The sequence below is a fragment of the Falco peregrinus genome, chromosome 4, assembly GCF_023634155.1.
Source record: "Falco peregrinus isolate bFalPer1 chromosome 4, bFalPer1.pri, whole genome shotgun sequence".
Classification (NCBI taxonomy): Eukaryota; Metazoa; Chordata; class Aves; order Falconiformes; family Falconidae; genus Falco; species Falco peregrinus.
Window position 1 is genome coordinate 31,083,996 of NC_073724.1, and position 19,779 is coordinate 31,103,774.

General features: G+C 38.5%; 1 protein-coding gene across 6 annotated transcripts in view; it reads right to left on the minus strand.

Annotated features, from left to right (window-relative positions):
* Nucleotides 1–19,779, minus strand: part of SH3KBP1 (SH3 domain containing kinase binding protein 1) — a 232,069-nt gene that overhangs the window by 63,503 nt on the left and 148,787 nt on the right. For 5 of the 6 annotated variants that reach the window (XM_055801265.1, XM_055801264.1, XM_027778946.2 and 2 more), the window contains one exon: nucleotides 178–253. In XM_055801265.1, the coding sequence (XP_055657240.1) occupies nucleotides 178–253 (76 nt within the window). Of the gene's footprint in view, nucleotides 1–177; nucleotides 254–15,973; nucleotides 16,100–19,779 lie in introns of those variants that run through there. The other variant, XM_027778947.2, reaches the window with a different exon arrangement.

Here is a 19,779-nt window from a genome sequence, read left to right on the forward strand (position 1 = left end):
CAAAGCATTCTGTCTATGTACTGGCTACTCAAAGTTTATCCTAAACATACCTATCTGCACCCTTGCTTTTCATATATATAGGACACCCTTTTAGCCAAAACCACAGAAAAGTGTTCAGCTTGCTTGTAAGAGGCTTAATAGCACAAAGTGCAAATAAGAAAAAACTATGAAACCTACTTTTTGTTCTGCTGTCCACTTCTATTTTTGCTGGCTCCTGAGTTGCTGTGGCTGGAGGTATTTTCTTCCCAACACTCTGTAAAAAAAATATAACATTCTCCTTTAAAATTTTCAGGTTCAGTTAAAAGTTGGACAACATAAAAAATTGTAAATGAAATACAAAATACAGGAGCAGAAAAAGGACAGTAAAGAAACAGAGACAAATTAAACTATATATAGGTTTGTCTGTGGAGTTTTCATATTTTTTGTAATGATAAAGAATTCATAGAAATGCAGTCTTCAAATTTTCCCTTTAAAAAAAATGCTTGGTAACATTTTTACACAGTAACTCCTTACCACAGTTTCAGGGAAGACTCACAAAAATTTAATTGACAGACTGAATATGTGATGAAATTACTTAAGGAAAGGTGCTATTCAGTACCAAAAGTAAAACTGGAAGGGGGGTGGTGGGGAAACCCTTGACTTCTGTCCATACAAGGACAACTGATCTCAGTCATTCCAGATTGACTGTCATTTTTAAGTTGACAACATCCCTTTAAATGTTTTTTTATTTATTTTGAGTAAAAATAACTACAGAGGAGTACTACAATAAGCAATAATCAGCCTCAGACAGGTAAGATGAAAGAACAATAAAAAGCATTACCTGCCCTCAACAAAAGACAGTAAGATTGGTGATACTCACCTTCATGTATCTTCACCAATTACTACATGCACGGTATCCCCTTTTCTCCCTATCAAGAAACCTGTCTAGCTTTAAAACTCCAGTCATGTGTAGTTGAGGACAGAAGTGTAACTATTACTTGTTTATATAGATATAAGTACTTAAAAGCCCTAGCCCTTTTCTGGTAAAGTATGCATAAACACCACAAAACCTCCTCTGTACTCCAGTGACCTCAGTAAGAGCTAAGAGACAAGAGAGCTAAGATTTATTCTTGAAGGCACTGAGGACCTCTTGGGGATCATGAGGAAAACACTGGTCAATATGAGAAGCAATAGGAGTACAGCACTTCAAGCAGATGAAAAATGTAAAGGTTTATAAAGAAAATGAAGAGCTCCATATTAGTAATTTTGAACACTTAACTGTGTCAAAATTTATCTACGAAAAGGAGTAAAATACACACACAGGGATTTTAGGCTGGCAAAAAGAGCACCTCTGCAAGAGAGGTAGTTTTGACAGTTGTGCACAAGACAATCATCAAATTTGTGTTGATAAGTATGACAAACTATGAATTGCAATACTCAGAAGTGTTCTGTTGGTACTTAACTTGCAGGTGGCAGCAGAAACAACTAACCTGATGCTCTTACAATTCCCACTTACAATCCAGAGTTTGTGAACTTCTGGTGAAGAGAGATTACCAACAAAACTCCACAGAACCTCCCAGCTTCTTTGCTGAGGTGGGAATGAGGGATGAAAAGCATTATACGAAGCAGTGATTAGGGAGGTAACAGAAAAACAGATACCAGACTCCTGCAAATCCGGGGAGGGCAAAACTAAGAAAAGAGCATGACCTGGCTGTGCTGAAGAAGCTTAAAGTCAAGAAGGATGATGATGAAAAGCTGACTCTCAGATCTAGCTGGAAAGCAGTGAAAATTGTACTTGAAGAGATATAATGAGTAATTTGAAGCTACCGGGCATTCACACAGATAAAAGCACAGAATGCCTTCAAGATGAAAGCAAGACTAGGAAGACAGCTTTTGGTTCAGAGGCAAACAGAACAGTTCAAGATAGCTGCATATCCCAGTACATGCTCATTCATGATCAAACCTTTATTCACAGTTTGCTTGATAAAATGGTTTGGAAAATGATGAGAGCACATACTCTAAACTGTACTGCTAGTTAACTCACAAAGAAATGCTTACTAAAGGAATATTAAAAAACCCTTTAATTTAGGGATGTTTTTCTTTTTTTAAGATGAAATTGTTATTCAATAGCAATTAATTAAAGGAAAGCAGTTGGTAACTGCTTTATCATACATAAATTATTGATCTTATGCCATGAAACAAAAACCCAGATAAACGCACAAAACCCTAAAATTTAACAGGCTAAAAATCACAGCAGAAGAATCATGAGCAAAGAGGAAGAAACTGGTGTACCCCAGTGGGAAGGGCATGCTGCAATGTATCCTTGATTTATAGAAGCTTGAAAACATTCATTCATCTGCTTGTTCAGAACAAATGCCTGTGCAGTTGATAAATCAGCGTGGGGAACCAACCGACTCTCTGGGAACAGAAAAGAGAATACCATCCAAACAACGCTGTTCTTTTGTTGGGAGCTAGGGAACAGGTCAGAAAGCAGTCAGAAAACAGTCTTTGCATGAGTTGCTATTTGTTCAGGAGAGAAGGTAAAAAGCCCAGGGAGCAAAGTTGCTAAAGACAAAACTCCTTCTGCACATATAGAGATAGCTTGAGCAAAGCAAGGAGAAACCAGACTCCTGACAGGTTTAATGATAGATGACAGTGCAAAACTTGGTGTAGCACATGGAATGTGCTAAATAGTGACCTACAAGATCCAAAGATCATTTACTGTGGAACAAGCAAAGTTGTCCCAGAATTTTGCAACGAGGAGAGGAAGGAATGTTTACATCTACTAGCAGGATACAGAATTTGCAATTCAAATGATTTAAATAAGGGTTGCGCAGAATCCACTCCAGTGAGGAGGGCCACCTGAATTTGCTGTGGGACAGGGAGAGGAGAAGACAAGTGGAACTGGTATTCTTTAATTGTAAGAGGACTGCACTGAAGGATTTATAGGGATGACACACAAACCAAGCCATGCAAATCTAGTTTTAGGTGGGCCTGCACTGCCAAGAAGTTTTATTCTTACTGCAAAATGGTAGTAAATGAGATATTTTTTTTATTACGATTTTTTATGTTTACAATTGGTCTATAGTGATCCATACATTTGCATGGAAAACATTTGTTACCACTTTCTGAAAACATCTCCATGAAACCAAATTTAGTACTCACTTGTTCATTAGAAAACATGCAAGATAAACTTTCCTCACTCTAACAGACACTGAACCCTCTGTGATCTGATGGTTCTGCTTTAACAGGACAAAACATCAAGTTTAGATAAGATCTGTGTGCTGGGAGTCCCAGATCAAATAATATTATCACAGTTACCAATTTTTCTGACAAGAAAAGGGAAATGGGAGACACATCTCCTCCCATATGAGCCAGAAACTTTCCTTCTGGCTCTCCAACTGCTCTACATCACTCATACTCTCTCATACTAGTGGCTAGGAGACCCAAGCAAGGCCAACTAAAATTCCTGCCGATCCAACACACATCTCCATGACACAGACTTTATTCTCAGGGACTAGTTACTATAGGGTCTTTTGGTCTTCTCCAGTTGAAGGGCCAGCATGATTTATCAAAATCTCCTTCACTTTTAAAAAAGGAAACATGGGAGCAAAGAACACTCTAATTATGTTGAAATGAAGATTTCAATATAATTATTTGTCCTCCTCTGTTCTTCCTTTACATAAGGTGGCAAATTCAGAAAATATTTTCCTCCAAGCCCTTCTACACACGTTGATCTATGCTGCAAAATACTGATACACAACTCCAGCTTACACATTACTTAGTCTTTTACCCAATTCATTCCTAATTATCAGGCTCAGAATTCCCCAAAAGCAAGCACATCTTACTCCTTTGGGACACAGGCACAAAACGAGATTTAGAACTTGAAGGACTTTTTGTTAATTTAGACATTCTAAATCCAAGAGCAGGATCTTCAATGCTGCCAGCATGTTCTGACATTTCCCAGCCTGAACTCCCTCTCTCCATTTACCCAAATCTATCATTCTTTCAATAATGTTTGCAATAAAAAGTCACACGCAGCATGAACCAGAATGCCCATAATGACACCGTCCCAGCACTGTCCGAATACCAGGCTGCAAAGACAAGTGACGTTCTGCATTTCCTCTCTGGCCCTGTATATTTCGAATTCTTGGCTGCAGAGCGGTTTCAGCACCAGCAAAAAGGGCAGCATTATCCCCTCTGCCTCTGTATCTCCAGCCTGGTGGTTCAGAGAAACTTCTGAAGAGTACAATTTCAGTTCCCCTTTATCTTCCTCCAGTATGCTGATTACCATAAATCTCATTTCTAGATGGTGGCAGTCAGCTTTGTTCCACTTACATTACGCTGCAGATATCACTCTGACTTGCTTAGTCCTGTCACACAAGAAACACGTGGTGGAAACAGAGTTCATATTTCCTGACTCCAAGCCTAGGCTGACTCCCAAACACACAACAGAACATATCAACAAAACAGGCAGAACCTTGATCCCACTATTTCTGCAAGGCGAGTATAATTAGATTATTTAGCTGTCAGACACAAATCCCCCTAATCGCCTGACAAGTGAACCCTAAAGATGAAAGGGGATGAAGTGCCCTCTTGCTGCAGAAACAGCTGATAAAAGCACGAATAATGACCATGATTTGGTGTACAGATATTCAGAGGGATGAGACGGATTTAGCAGCAACCTGCCAGTATCAATGCTTGGTTTTATGGAGACAACGGAAGGGAAATCTAGCATTAAATAACAAGTTCAGTTAGCAGAAGACGCCTTGATGGCAGTTTGGTACACTGCAAATCAACATCACTGCAGACCAGTTTCCTCTGATACTAAATTAACAGCGATTACAAAAGTGGTTGAGGTAGCACATGAAATCACGTGAATGAGGTTGCAGTACAATATAAACAATCTCATTTCCTTTCAATTATGTATTTTGGCTCAGCTGCAATCCTTAAAACAGCAGAGATTAACACAAGAGAACCGAGCATGTAACAGGCAGTATACAAGTGAGGTTTTCTCACTTGAAGGCACTATGGCCCTTCCCTACAACTATTCAACCCTGACCAGAGGAAGAAAAGTAGACCTGTGATTAAGTTTCTTTCTTCAGGGTATTTAAAAATTGTATTTCAGGATTTTCCCTTGTTGAAAAACTGACTTGTCCATTTACTTTTGTTATTCAGGTCTTGTGTCTCTATAACATTTAATATGAAAATTCAAATTGAATTGTCACTTGTGCACCAGCTAGGTTCATACAGAAGATTTTGGTTTACTTCTTTGCACTAAAGGAACATATTTATCCTTTGACTCCCCCTTAACAAATACAGGCTTCTCAAAGCAACAGCTTATTTACTCAGGAATACGGGAAAAAAAATAAATTACTGTATTTATTCTGGAAAGTGCATTGAGGTCTTTACCCTAGATAAAATATGTCGGAACTGCTACTTGAAATGTAACTCAATGAAGATATTCTTAAGGAATACATCAGACACTAAAGAATTATTAAAAATGGGCTGTATGAGCTGGAAACACTAATGTTTTTAGCTTAACATAATTTGTCAGTTTGAATAGTGAAAATAGTACAATATGCACTAATATTTCATAGAGGGGAGGAAAAGACAGTTACGTATCTTAAGAACCTTTAGAATTTCTTTAAACCTCAGTGATTAGGTCAGGGGAAAAACATGTCATGTTTCCTGAACCACAATGCTTCCTTTTAACATTCAATTAGTATTTCTGAATGATGTTTATATGCCTGCAAATTTTTTAATCTATGTTTATGTGCAAATCCAAGGCCACTATTTGTGACAATTTAAAAGCTGTACTCTTTAATGTAGTTTTGACAGTCCATTTTGTAACTGAGTGTATTGGGTCTGGCTGAGATGGAGTTATGTCCCCATAGCATCCCTCAGTGCTGTGCTTGCATTGGTAGCTAGGAAGGTGCTGGTAACACACCAGGGGTTTGGCTGCTGCTGGGCGGTGCTTGCACGGCACCAGGGCTGTCTCTCCAACCTTCCCCCCTCACCAGCAGGCTGGGGGTGGGCAAGATCTCGGGAGGGACACAGCCAGGACAGCTGACTCAAACTGACCAAAGGGATATTCCATACCATATGGTGTCTGCTCAGCAACAAAAGCTAAGAGAAAGGAGGAGGGAGGGGGGCATTCGTTATTTACAACATTCGTCTTCCAGATCAACCGCTACACATACTGAAGCCCGGCTTCCCGGGAAGTGGCCGAACATCACCTGCTGATGGGAAGTAGGGAAGAACATCTTTTGTTTTCCTTTGCTTCTGTGTGTGGCCTTTGCTACTGCTTTATTAAACTGCCTTTATTATGACCCACAAGGCTTTTGGTTTTTTTTCATCTTATTTTCTCCTGCCCTGTCCTGCTGAGGAGGGGAGTGATAGAGCAGCTTGGTGTGCCCCTGGCATCCAGCCAAGGTCAAACCACCACAGTGAGAACATTTTTTCATAAAGCAGAAATGGTCACTAAATTCTTCCAGCTCTGGATGAACAGAAGCATAAGAAATTTTCTCACTGACTATGGACAGCGCTGGTGGTGTGCAGGGGGAGCCAAATTAATTTCTTTTTTTTTTTAACATGCTTCAAGTGCTTAAGGAACATCATCAAGTCCTTTATCCATCCTACCTGGTCTACCTTAAAAAAAAATAATATAAAAATGAAAGAGCCCAAATATAAAAATCTCAAAGGCTTTCAGATGTCAGAATGCCCTTAGTCTGTCAGACAGAAAATAAAAGAAATGTCCAGGATTACAGTTTTTCCCATGATACCAACATTCAACTCCACATAAAGTTCTTTCTGTGACAGGATGATCAAGTATCGCTATCCTGGGGTTTCCCAAAAGGACAGAGTTAACACTTCTCCGAAAGGGTCACCACATGGCACTTCAAAGAGGGTAATGTGAATTTTAAGGAAGGTTTATAGAGAAAACAAAAATTTTTTAGGGAAATTGTGATTAAGCACCCACCTGCATATTTGATTGCCTCAGTCATCTAAAACAGTTTCTTCCTCTGTCCCTACTTTTACCCAGCTGTGCTTTGGTAGAAATAGCATCCATATGCTCCTGAACTATAATTATTAGTATTTTTTAATACCAGCTAGATGGGTACATTTGCCCAATGCATGTCCAGCTAATACAGAGAGAGAGCCCTAACTGCCCAAGCTGCATGCATTTCTACTGACATCATCCATGAGGGCATTGCCTCCACAACACAGGGTAATTTCCTTAAAACTAGGTTAGGTGAAAGAATGGGACAGGAAACCAGGACAAATCAAGTCCTCAGTTACAACCAGAATGTCACAAGCACAGGCAACCAACATCCTTTTTAGTCTTCTGCTCCTAGTTTACTCTGAGTATAAGCAGAGAGACAGGATGTCTCATAATTGGTGTCACGCAGGTGTCTCATAATTCACTTGCTGTGAGCAAGAGAGGGGGAAAAGGTCGGTCAACACCAAAGCCCACCCACCAAAGCAGCCACATCCCTGGGGAGCCACCCTTGGCTGCAGAATCCCACCACCACTTCTCCCCTCTGCCACAACATTAGCATATCTGCAAGGGGAGAGGAGGGAATTGATCCACATTAAAAAGTATTGCAGAAGGGAAGGAAGAACAAAAGAGAGTTTTAATGTTATCTGCTTCACTAAACAGCTGCACAAACATTTGGGTAGAACTGGGATAGAAAAATTTATGGCCATAGGGGTAAGGTACAGCTCTTAGTTGCAGCGCTCATTTATACCAGGTTAAGCTCATCAGGAAAGCATGGTGAGCATCTCAGTGTGCTTTAATAATTCCTAGGGCCAGCATATCACATTTTGCCTATGCTCAGGGCAACCCAAGGAAAGGTGGCGGTAGTGCTAGCCTTTACATCACTCAAAAACCGAAATATGAATGACACTCAGGTACTCTGCTCTACATACCAGATGATACCTCCATAAAGAATAGCCGCCCTGACCACAGGATTAGATGTGGCACACACCCACAGAACATTTTTAGTGGGGTGTTAGGCAAACTTTCACAGAATGCAGACAACAAAGCAAAGGTTTTTTTAAAAATTCATATTATAGCTTCTTTCCACGTAGTCAAGCTACATTATCTTCCACTGAACAATCTGAAAATAACACATTTTCACACTTAGTCCATATTCCAGCAGACTTAGGTGCAGTTCTTCCAACTGATGTCTATACTAGATAACTTTTGGACTTGGATGAGCATAGGCCTTTGGAATTACAGCATATCTTTGTAAAGAAATAAACAGTTTTTTTCTTTTGAAAAACATGTTCCCCGTGAAAGGTTTTACCCTTCTACAGCAAGGTTGAATACCCCTGTATTTAGGCGCTGCGAAAGGCATATGAACCACTTGCACCTTAATTCTCCCTGCCTAGACAAAATCAACACATCTCTAAAGAAAAGATGCCCCTCCATATAAAATCCTGGTCTTACAAGGCAAAAGAGCAAAGCCTACATCACACTGGAGCTCCTTGAAAATTAACATAACTTCAGCCACCAGCATGACTCTTACCATAATTAACAAGTTTGGCCAAAGCAGACAAGTTGTCTGAATTCAACAGCGAAGAGGTGGAGGCCCTGTAACTGTTCATGAACATCCATCCTCTGGGAACTGGCTACTATATGCCAGCACTGCTTCAGAGGGAAGTAATGTTCAAGTAGTCAGCAAATATATCCTACTTGAATGTTAAAGGCTTTTGTAACTAGAATGCATATGCAGAAAACCTAAAAGTATTCGGGGGGGGGGGGGGAGGGGGGGGGGGGAAATGTTTCCTAGGGTTCACACAGAAACCGATACATTTTTACCAAATACAAAAGTTACTTCTTAAAAGTAAAAGAGAAAAAAACCGGGACAAACATAGTATCTCAGTCTAAATCCTACTACAATAGTTTTCATTGCAGAAAAATGGTGAACAGGTTGTGATTACATTACACCACCCTCAGTTTGCTTGGTGCCCTAGAAAGAGAGTACTGAATGTCAGAGCATCTTACAACTGCTGTATCTGTCGTCCACTGTTATGGCACCGGAATCCAAGCAGACAAGCAAGCAAGCAAGTAAACAAAGCAAAGCAAACAGCACAGAGGTCCTCAAACATGGGAAATTTTAAAACAAAGCATGATTTTTCTGGGCTTTATTTTCTGATTCATTAACGACTATTCTTCAGATGTATTCCTTTATTGCAGTTGAAAAAAATAAACAAAACTACCTCTTATCATCAGTTAAATTGCTTAAACTAGATCAAGTCTAATAAAAAATGCTTTGAATACTTAAGGAATAGTCAAATTTGTTTTGATTAAAAACTATTTTATTTTTCAAATTAATTGTAACTTTTGAAATAATAGAAGAAGTTACTGGTGCTTTACAACTACATCAAAAAGTATTTGGAAATCATGTAAAGAGAAGATCTAGAAAATCACTTCTTGTGATAGACAAGGAATGATTTATGTGGTTCTGAATGTTCATGGCAAAATGAAGACAAAATGGCAAGCCTGTACTCCCTCTGGCGTGCCACTGTGAAGGATTACATACAGCAGAAAAGGGAGGGAGAGAGGAAGACCAGGATGATTTAATCAATGTATGCTGACATTCCTTGATGGCTCAGAGTTTGTTACATCTTCACATTTTATTTAATAGCAACAATTAAATGTCTAATTTTTTTTTCAGGAAAAAGTTCTTTAAAAGAAAAAGGGAGAATGAATAAGAAACAAAGGTCAGCATAGTAAGTTCTTGGTAGATTTTCCAGATGTGTCTTTTTTTTTTTTTTTAGGAGAAAGCACTAGGTGCTACAATTAAACTTGTATTATTATTTTGTATCTTCTATTAAAAAAAAATCTATTTAATATGTTATTCACAATTATTTATTATTTTAATGCTCATTTAACATTATTTCTTAGCAATTCAAAAACTAGGAAATCTTAAAATTTAGGGTTTCATACAGACCCTTGTGTTGTAACTCCATGTGAGTCTATCACATTTTACATGTAAGCTGGTTAGACTTCTTGGTACAGTGGCATTCAGCTGGTTTTGGCAATGAGATACAAAACGACAATATGTTGTTGTTCTGAAGTTGTTATTCAAGATGGAGTTCATTTCACTTAAACATCATCTATGAGCCAGATGTGTACACAGGGGTCAGTCACTGCAGGCTTCCCTTCTGTCACTGGAGGCAAACAGCCCTTCTAGCATATAATTCATCTGGACTTCTCCTTTGGGATAGGAAAGGTCATGTCCTAACAATGCCTTTTAGTCTACAGGCTGTGAAGAAACCTTGAGTACTAGAAGCATTGCAGACATCTAAATTCAGTCAATAGAATCCCATTATAGTTGCTATTTTTAAATACATTAGTTGTGTAGTCCATGCATATTACCTGCTAGGACTGCAGCCAGCTAAGCTATAGACAGAATTTTCTTTATCTATCTATCTATATCTACTTACCTATAGAATCACAGAATCATTTAGGTTGTAAAAGACTTCTAAGATCAAGTCCAATCGTTAACCCAGAACTGCCAAAGTCCATCACTAAACCGTGTCCCTAAGCACCACATGTACATGTTTTTTAAACACTTCCAGGGATGGTGATTCCACTAACTCCTTGCGCAGCCTGTTACAGATCTACCTATAGATTTACCAATAAATCTATAAGCCCAGCTATCTAATCAATAAATACTGGTGTTACAGGAATACAGTGCTGTCTTTATGCAAGTCCAGTATGATCTTTCCTACTTTACACAGCCATTTCACAGCAATTTTCATTAAAACACACAAATAAAAAGTTTGCTGGTCCTGGCTCCTGAAGAAGATTGAATTTGTAAACCTAAGTGCATACTAAAAACTAAAACTGACATTAAAAAGAGTTTACTATTCATCCTTTTAAAAAAAGATTTAACTTGGACAAGTAACAGATTAAAAGATAGGAAACAAAAGGCAGGATTTCATCACGGTAACCAGCAGAATCCCTCAGGGATCTAGATCAAGGCTCTTGTTTTTCACATGTTCACAGATATCCAGAAAAGACAAAAGACAGAAATTCAGTTCAGATAGAAGTAAAATGACATGTTTGGAGGAGAAATGCTATCTTTAGACAGAAATTCTGTGCTTTGAAACACTAGGTGTTAATGCTTTGGAAAGCAATGAAGAACAACGGAAAGCACTATCAAAATGCTGTAAAAATCCATCCAACACCTTTATCATTGTGTGCAGTTCCTCCTTTCCCCCTCAGACATAACCCATCTCAGTCCCTAAAGCAACCGGAAAAGACAGAAAGTCACAAAGACTGATCAAGCCTATGGAACAGATTCTTCATCCTGGAAAAAAAGATTCACACGGGTGATTTAACACAAGCCTATAAAAACCAGGAGGAGCATTCAGAAGGTAGTTAGGGAGGACTCACTCGTTATCTCTTCCAGTAATAAAAATTAAGGGCTATCAGATGAAATTAGCAGGTACCACATTTAAAGTGCAGGGAGGTAACTCTTTCCCATGTGTCATCCAGTGAGTAGAACTCTTTCACAGGAGTTATAGATGCTAACATGTTACCTGCAATGAAAATGTGGCTACTTGGTTTGATGAGGAACAAAAATCCATTAGGGTTAGCAACCACAAAGTTCAAAATGACTAAAGGCTGTGAAGACTCACTGCAGGAATTTCTCTGCATGTTTACCCTGTTCTCACACACTTTTCCTAGGCTCCCAGTATTGAATATGACTGGAGGCATGATACCAGCCCAGGCACAGTTCTGATCTGAACTACAAATGTCTCAGGATCTTTCAGTTTACTGGAGATCTCATTCTTTAACATATGGATATGGAATATTGAATACAGTACACTTTGGAAAGTAAATCTAAATAACACAAGGTGACATAAAACCAAAGTCATTATACAAGGGAGACTTCAAAGGATTCTTCCAGCTCCTCTCTTCCCCCAAATACTAGCAAACTAAGTTTTCCAGTTAAAAAGAAAGCAAAACCATAGGGAGAACAAAGATATATGGTGCAAATAATTAGAAAAGTCTTCAAAATTATAAAGCAGTAACTCTTACAGGTTAATTTAAATCCTCTGATTTGTAGGCCACTACAAAAATTTTCAATGCAGAAATTTCAGAGCTAAAAAATGCTTTATGGCATATGCAAGTCTGCTTTCCTGGGCTGTCTTTTGTAGTTCTCACAGAAGCAGAGAAATCTACTGTAAGCCTAAAAGATTATAAAAAGCAAACACTGGAATGACAGTCAGCTATTGAAATAATGAAAAAGTAAGGAAGACGACAAATCCACAGGACAGAAGTATGTATTTGCATTTCCTGTTTAGCTGCCTCAAACTTTTTCTGACCCATAAGGTAGATGATGTTTAGCACAACACTATCAGTGAAGCGCTTGTAACAACTTACCAACCTCCTGAATAAATTTGAGTCTGTCAAGCAGTCTGAAAAGGCTTTAACGGTCTCCAGCTTACTCTGAGAAAATGCTAGAGATTTAAGACGTCTTCAGATGCACAATATTTCAGTGTATGAATACACATTGCTCCCTCCGTGACAATATTGATGTTTATGCTGAGCTTTGACTGTTTATATTCTCCACATTCATGCAATTTACGTTTTTGAATTAAAAAGTCCCAAACCTTCATAGTGGGGAAGACATCTAATCAATCAGTGTTTCACAGACTCCTAACTTCCCATATATGACGACAAAACATCTCTTCAGCAATTTCAGAACTGCTTAAATGGAAGATTACTTTAGTTCTTGTTTCCAGCTGTTGAGCTCCATTAAGAAATGTCCTGAGCCAGCACCAAATGTCCCATCCAGCTATCCATGTGCTGAAACTACCAGGTGTTTAGCAGACCACCAGCAGTCTATACAAACCACAGATGAAGATTATCTTCGTTAGTGTTGTGCAAGCCACCAGAGAAATATGTGCTATTTCAAATAACATTAAAGGAAATAAGTAGGTAAAATACAACTTCTTGGACAGAAAAGGGGGGTAGGAACAAAAACATGAATATGAGCAGTGAAACATCATTTTCATTACAACTCTGGGTAGCTTGGAGACCAGAATAGTGCACATTTTGCTTTTTACATCACCATTTGCCAAAGTTAAACCTGTTCTACTCACAGGTGAGCTCAGACTCTAAAGCTGTTGTAGCTTCGTATTTTGACAAGTTCTTAAAATTTCAAATTATGGGCAGGGAACACCAGTGGAGAGGCTTTTTTCTACCAATAGGCTTGATGTGCTGGACAGGAGAGAAACTTATGTGTCTTAACTTGCACACTTTGTAACATTCAGATTTCTGTACAATTTGGAATCTTGACAATTGATGCTGTCAGGCTGTTGGTTTCAAACCATTAATGAACTATAAATCTACCTTCCTAAAAGGTTAATGGTGAGAAAGTGAATTTAAGAGATTAGATTAGGTAGATGCTGCTGAAACAAATGCAGGAAGACATCTCAGAATCATCGATGAGTGAGAACACTTCAGCAAATTAAATTAGAAAAAAAAATCAAATACAGAATGGAACCCACACAGCATGCTCCCAACTGCCTCATCTCAAAGCACTGAAAGCATGCACATCAAAATGAGCAGTATGAACAAGCTCATTTTCTCTCTTCCTCAAGCTGCAGATTTACGACGCTAGAATGTGCTTCTGTAATGAAATTATTTTTTGGGGCAGGTAAGTCTTCTTTGCTGCTTTATTTATTTTTCATTTTGCCCTTTTATTGACTGTGGCTCTCACAAATGTAAAGGACCATGTCCCCTTAACCCCTTGCCAGGAATTTTAACGTTTGCAGTTGCAATTCACAATTAATTTCTATCTCCTCTAGGAATAATCTTTTAGTCAGTCTGCACTGAGTGAATGAAATTCCTTCCTACTCTCCCAGGAGAATCGTGCCTGTCTAGATTGCAGTTGGTAACTAGCATGATCCAGATTGTGCCATCCAGCAGAAACTGCTGTTATGAAACCTCCCTCTTTTACAAAAATTAATGAACCTTACAACTGCTACATCTCCACTTCCTTTTGCAGCAGTAAGGAAAGCAGTGCAGCTACTTTAATCTCAAAAAAACCCACGAAAACCCCAACAAAAAACCAACCCAAAAAACAAACAACAAAAAACCAAACCAAAACCCCTAGGAAAACAGTAAGCAGGTAATGGCTCTTCTTTAATATCCTCCTTTTTAAAATGGCATCAATACTTCTTTGCTCTTTTGTGAAAGCTAACAACAAACTGTCAAGTAGCTGTTCAATTTTCTTAAATTCAATGATTTTTTAAAAAAAGACTAAACACATACTGTCAGGCAGATAGTCCCAGAGTTAGTGCCGATAGCAAATATTTCTTCTATTTTTACATTTTATTTCTTCTTTTCTCCTTAGATTATTAGTAATTTTCATTTTTTAGTGGGTGTTTTTCCCCCTCTACCTTGCATCACCAAAATCAGGGCAGAATTCACTGAGGAAAACCAGGGAGATATTTTAAACTCTTACATGGAAAACTGCAGAGCAGTAAGTCACAAAGCAAAATACATTAGCATCTCCATCCAGTTCTCTTTCAACTGACTGGAATTTCATCTCTTTTCCTTTGAATGAAGCTCCGAAACTCAAAACACAAATGGAAAATTACTAGTATCATGTGTTTCAGCTTTTGTTTTCAGCAAATGCTTTAAGTACAGAGACTGCTGCAAAAGAAACTGTCAGCTGTACATATGGAGATCTACTGCTCTTTGGGTGGCCAGTGCAGCGCCCAGCAGAAAGCAGCCACCAGCAGCCCCTGCTTGGCTACCAGTTGCTGTTGCCTCAGGACTTATCCCCAGAGGCTGAGTTCTCTTTCCCCCCTCCCTGGTTTTTACTGGGAAGGTTTTATGCAGCATTTAGTCAACTAACTGTAATAATATAAGCTCACATCTGTAGTATCTAAGAACCATTTTAGAAACACAAAATGCCACTGACCTCCTATAGAAACACACACAAGGAGTTAAAAAGGCATCTTAGAAATTGGACTACAGACTTCTTATCCCACCAAGTGCCTGGCTGGTCTATGATCCGTTGCACTCCTCCTCTCCTCCTTTCTCTTTTTTTTTTTTTAAGGCAGAAAAAAAGGAAGACACATGGCACATTTTAAGAAAAAAAGCAACTCAGAAAACTTGGAGCTTCATTTCTGCACACAGCTTACTGACTTCAGCTGTGAAAAGCCAAAGTTGAGAGAAATTTACATTTTTCTACTGAGAGTCCCCAAAGTATCTGTAAATCATTAAACAGTTTACTTGGTGTCTCTCCATTCAGCTTTCTATAAAATTTTACAAGCGTCAGTTGACTCCAGTTTTCCTTGCTTTTTCTTGAAGGAAAGGCTAATTTCCATTTAGATTTTATTATCCCAAGATCATTTTCTCCAAAAATCATCTGTATCAGTTTTCCTCATTTGTACAAAAAACTCCAAATGTCACCTCACACAGAAGAGGAATAAGTAAAAAAAAAAAAAAAAAAGAAAAAAAAGTAGTGCAGTTTTATTAGTGCATTTAGGAAGGAAAAAAAGATGTGTGTGGAGGTGAACTTTTGTTTACTAAGCAAACATTTGAAAGAGCACATCCTAAAGACTGTCCAACTAGTCTTGGTTAACTGAAATGTTACATTATTCTTTAGAGTAAGAAACTTGAAACCAAATCATATAGAAATAAAAAACATCTGTGCAAGTTTAATGGCCAAAACAGCCTGAAAGGAAAAAAACTTTAGCTAAACAGAGCCAGGACAGAATATGTTTTCACACAAAAGTAACCCCCTATTATAATATGGTCCTCTATAGCAGAAATGGACTTCAGGATCCCCAGCACTTTTCTTCCTTCTTTTCTTCTTACCTACCCAGCATCTACAAAGTGTGCAGAACCACCAAAGAACCCTGCAGTTGAATCCTGTGCTCTGCAGAATATATATTATGATGCAGTTTTAAATAGCCACAGAAAAAAACACCCAACTAATTGTAAAAGAAATACCTCCTCTCCCATTGTGAAGCCAAGCTGCCTTTCAGCAGCTCCAAGTGTCCAAGAGCAGCCCTGGAGTCCTGCCTCTTCCTTGCATGAGCTCAGCGAGAGCAGGAGCCCAGCCCTGACACTGACTCACACTCTGGGTCATCCCGGGGAAACAAAGGTTCCACTTGTTTGTTTCACAGGAAATCTGGAGCTTTTCCTACCTCTGCTCACTCACAGCAAGAAGTTTCCTCTCCTTTCCCAAGCCAGCCTAGTTTCTTAAGACCGACAGCTAGGAAAGGCAATGTGAGCGAGGACCTACAGACTTTTTGTGAACAGCTCAGGCAGAACGTTTTGTAAACAACTCTACAAGAAAATAAGCTTATGACAAATTCTGAGTGTATTAGCCCCTGTGTTGTTTTTTTTTTTTAAATAAGCTGAAATTTCATGTTATTTATGCCTTTGTTTCGGCTTTTGTTTTTAAAGAAGGATGACCAAGAAACTGAAATATTAAGATGATGCTCTGTTCCATGAAAATCTTATAAATTTTTAATGTTGCCTCCTCACAAACATTCAACTTTAAAACGATTGCAAAAGGGCAGGGGAGGGAAACAGACCGTGGGCTTCTCAGATAATGTGAAAGAAGTTAAAGATTTATATTTAACAAAGCCACAAGATAATATACACTCACTCCCATTTGACCTTATATGTTATTCAGTAAGCATTTACACACAAACACATCTACTATGGACATACTTAGGCACACTCAACACATTCCCTATAGACGCACAGCCCATTCTTGAGAGAGGCATTCTCATGAGAGTGCCAAAACAATTATGGGACAAGAAAAAAAGCCTCTGAACTCATACATTAAAAAGATAAAGCAAAAAATTTGGTCCTCTCTGGTTTTAAGAAACAGTGTAAGGAAGGACATGATGAACTTAAGACAGTATGTAGATTTTAAAGAGGAAGACAATAAATTGTTCAACATGGTTCCTACAAAAAAGAATAAGAAAAGGGTTATTTTACAGAGCCAGGATATTGCAATATATTTTCTGCTACAACAGTGAAATATGAGAACACAGGGAGGATACACAATTTTCTTTACTAGATGCTTTTTTAAAAACCAGCCATCCCCTGGAGATTATTTATATATATTTGGTCTTAATCCAGTTGAGAGGCTTGGATTAGATGATCTATGAGATCCCCTTTGGCCTTATACTGAAAGCAAAACAAAACCAATCTGAGTTAGACCACCACTGCAAGTACAAATCTCCAGAAGAAATACAAGGATATTTTAAAGAATGGAAATGAGCAAGAGATGATGGCTTACAGAAAAGGCAACATCTCTTGCAGCAACACTCCCTGGGCTTGCACCATGCTGCAGAACAGGTTCAGGAGTGATTCAGAGCAAGTCTGAAGGCCTATTGACCTGCAACCTCCTTCCTGAGGATTTCTGTTTTCCAATCCCAAATTATTTTCAAGTTATATTACAATATGTCATTAATTTCAGTTCCAGAAAACACACAATTACTGGTATTTGTTTTAAGAGAGAAGAATAATCTGTAAAACATTTATAATTTTTATGAGTATTTAAAAGTATAAATACTACAATCAGGCATGACTTTGTAAAAATAATTCTAGAGTAGAGAACATTTCAAAAAGGAAACCATTTCAGAAAAATTTCACAAACCAATGAAGCTAATAGACAGCAAAAGATGAGTGTATAAATTTTACTTTACAGGTTATATTCAGTTTGGTTTCCATTCAGCAGTATTTTTAAAGTTACTCATGTAATTTCCAAAGTCAGGAGGGTTATTTTATTGATTTGCATAACTGTGTTTGTTCTCTTAATTTTCAAAGTTCATGTGTGCTAAGAATATCAGATCTCATTTCATTATAATTTTTATAATCTTTTCAAAGTTAAAAGAACAACTCAGACATAGCAATTAAAAATTAGTTATATTATCTAACAAAATCCAACTGGGGCAAGCAAAAAAAGTTATTTTACTTAGAAACACTAAGACACAGCTTATAAAACTGTTTATACCTAAAGCCTTGGTTACATTAATGTAAATCTTTTTGTATCAATTTATATCAATTAGATTTTACTTATGTAGATTTTACTGCTGTTATTAGACATACCATATTGTATTAGCTCGTGAGCCAGTTCTCTTGAAGCTCATCAGAGAGAAAAAAAAGCTAGCTTGCATATCAGTACTGTTACTTTCTGAAGCATTTTCTCCATACTGAAGTTGAAACATGAGACAAATCTCTCCTAGAAATTCAGTTTATGTCTCCATCAAGTATCTCTGGAACTCTGAAAATCAGCTTTATTTTGAACTACTAAAGCACAGTATTCGGGGGTTTTTAATGACTCTTCTTATAAAAAGCTTTTCAAGGTATAAAGCTTGGTAATGGTACAGACCCAACTGAAATACAGAGATTTACTGTGATTAGCAAGCTAACGATCATCAGCTGATCCAGAGCAACTTACAACATATATACTTTTATTGTGTCCCTATTAGGAAATAAAATTGCATTAGCTTAAACCTACACATCCTGTTTTCCAGACTGCAGCATCCTAAGATTTCCTAATCAAAACCATGACTGAAAAACCAGTATTCCCTCCCAGAGAGCACTCTTCCAGGAGGACTGTTCTGGCAGAAGCCCAGTGCTGTGCCCCAGGAGAACAGATCAGACTTTCCACGCTGCTTTTATGAGTATCTTCTGGTGCTATCAATACTTCTTACATTACTCCGCTTCTATTTTTAGATGTTCTTCAAGCAGCTCAAGTCAGGAACACGTTGAAAATGTTTTCATGCATATGCTTGATGTGTTCTTTTTGTATGGACAAATCTTCTCTGAATAAGGACCAACAATATACATGTAAAGTCTCGTGGCATGGGCATCGACTAGCTTGCATTTCTTTAGAGTCCAATAGCTGCTTTATTAAAACCAAAAGCCTAAAAAATGTCACAAGCAGCACAAACCACTGTGTGGGTAACCTCCTCTGCCAAAAACTGCTAGTGCAGACTGATGTGAAAGCTGAACCATGCCACCAATACCTGGACAACCCTGTTCAGGCAGCTTGGACATTTTACAAACCAAACTGAGAAAACGAAGGCGCAGGTATCTACTGGAACAGCAGGGGAGGGCAGGAAGTGCACAGGCGATCAGGAGTCACTCTTCACTCACATAGCACAGTTCAGTGACTCAGCAGAGACTCATTGCCAGACAACATTATAGAATTTGTTCCTCCTTTAAACTTAATTTTTCATTTCCCGTTCTCTTCCCTTGGTACCAAGTCCTGCTTTGAGTCAGACTCCCCGAAAGGGGCATGCTGCTCTTCCACTGTCCCTCATTTCATGAGCCAGTCATATTTCCCCTACCCTTCATTCTTATTCCTGTGAATTAGTTACTCCAGAAAGAGTAACAATCTTCTACAGAATTTATTTCTAATGTCTACACTGCCTCATGAACATCAGCCACCATTTGCAGATGTGTGCTATTTTTTGGCATAATGAAAAAAACACATAGATCCTGAACTTAAGGAATGGAAAGTTACACCGGTGAAGTAGTGAGCCTTTGCTGCAGGCAGCCTTGCTCTCATGACAACTGCAGAAGGCGTCAGGGTCTTTCTTCCCCTGTAGCTTTCTTCACAAGATGGCACCAGAATAAATGGTTAGGAAAGGGATACCAGACTACGCTGACAGCAACTTCAAAGCAAAACACAAATGCTGCTTGAACAGCTGAGCGCTTCCCCCTGTTCCTACATAGAATTTGACGCTGCTGCTGCTTGCCACGACTGCTGCTGCCATCACCGATGGCTG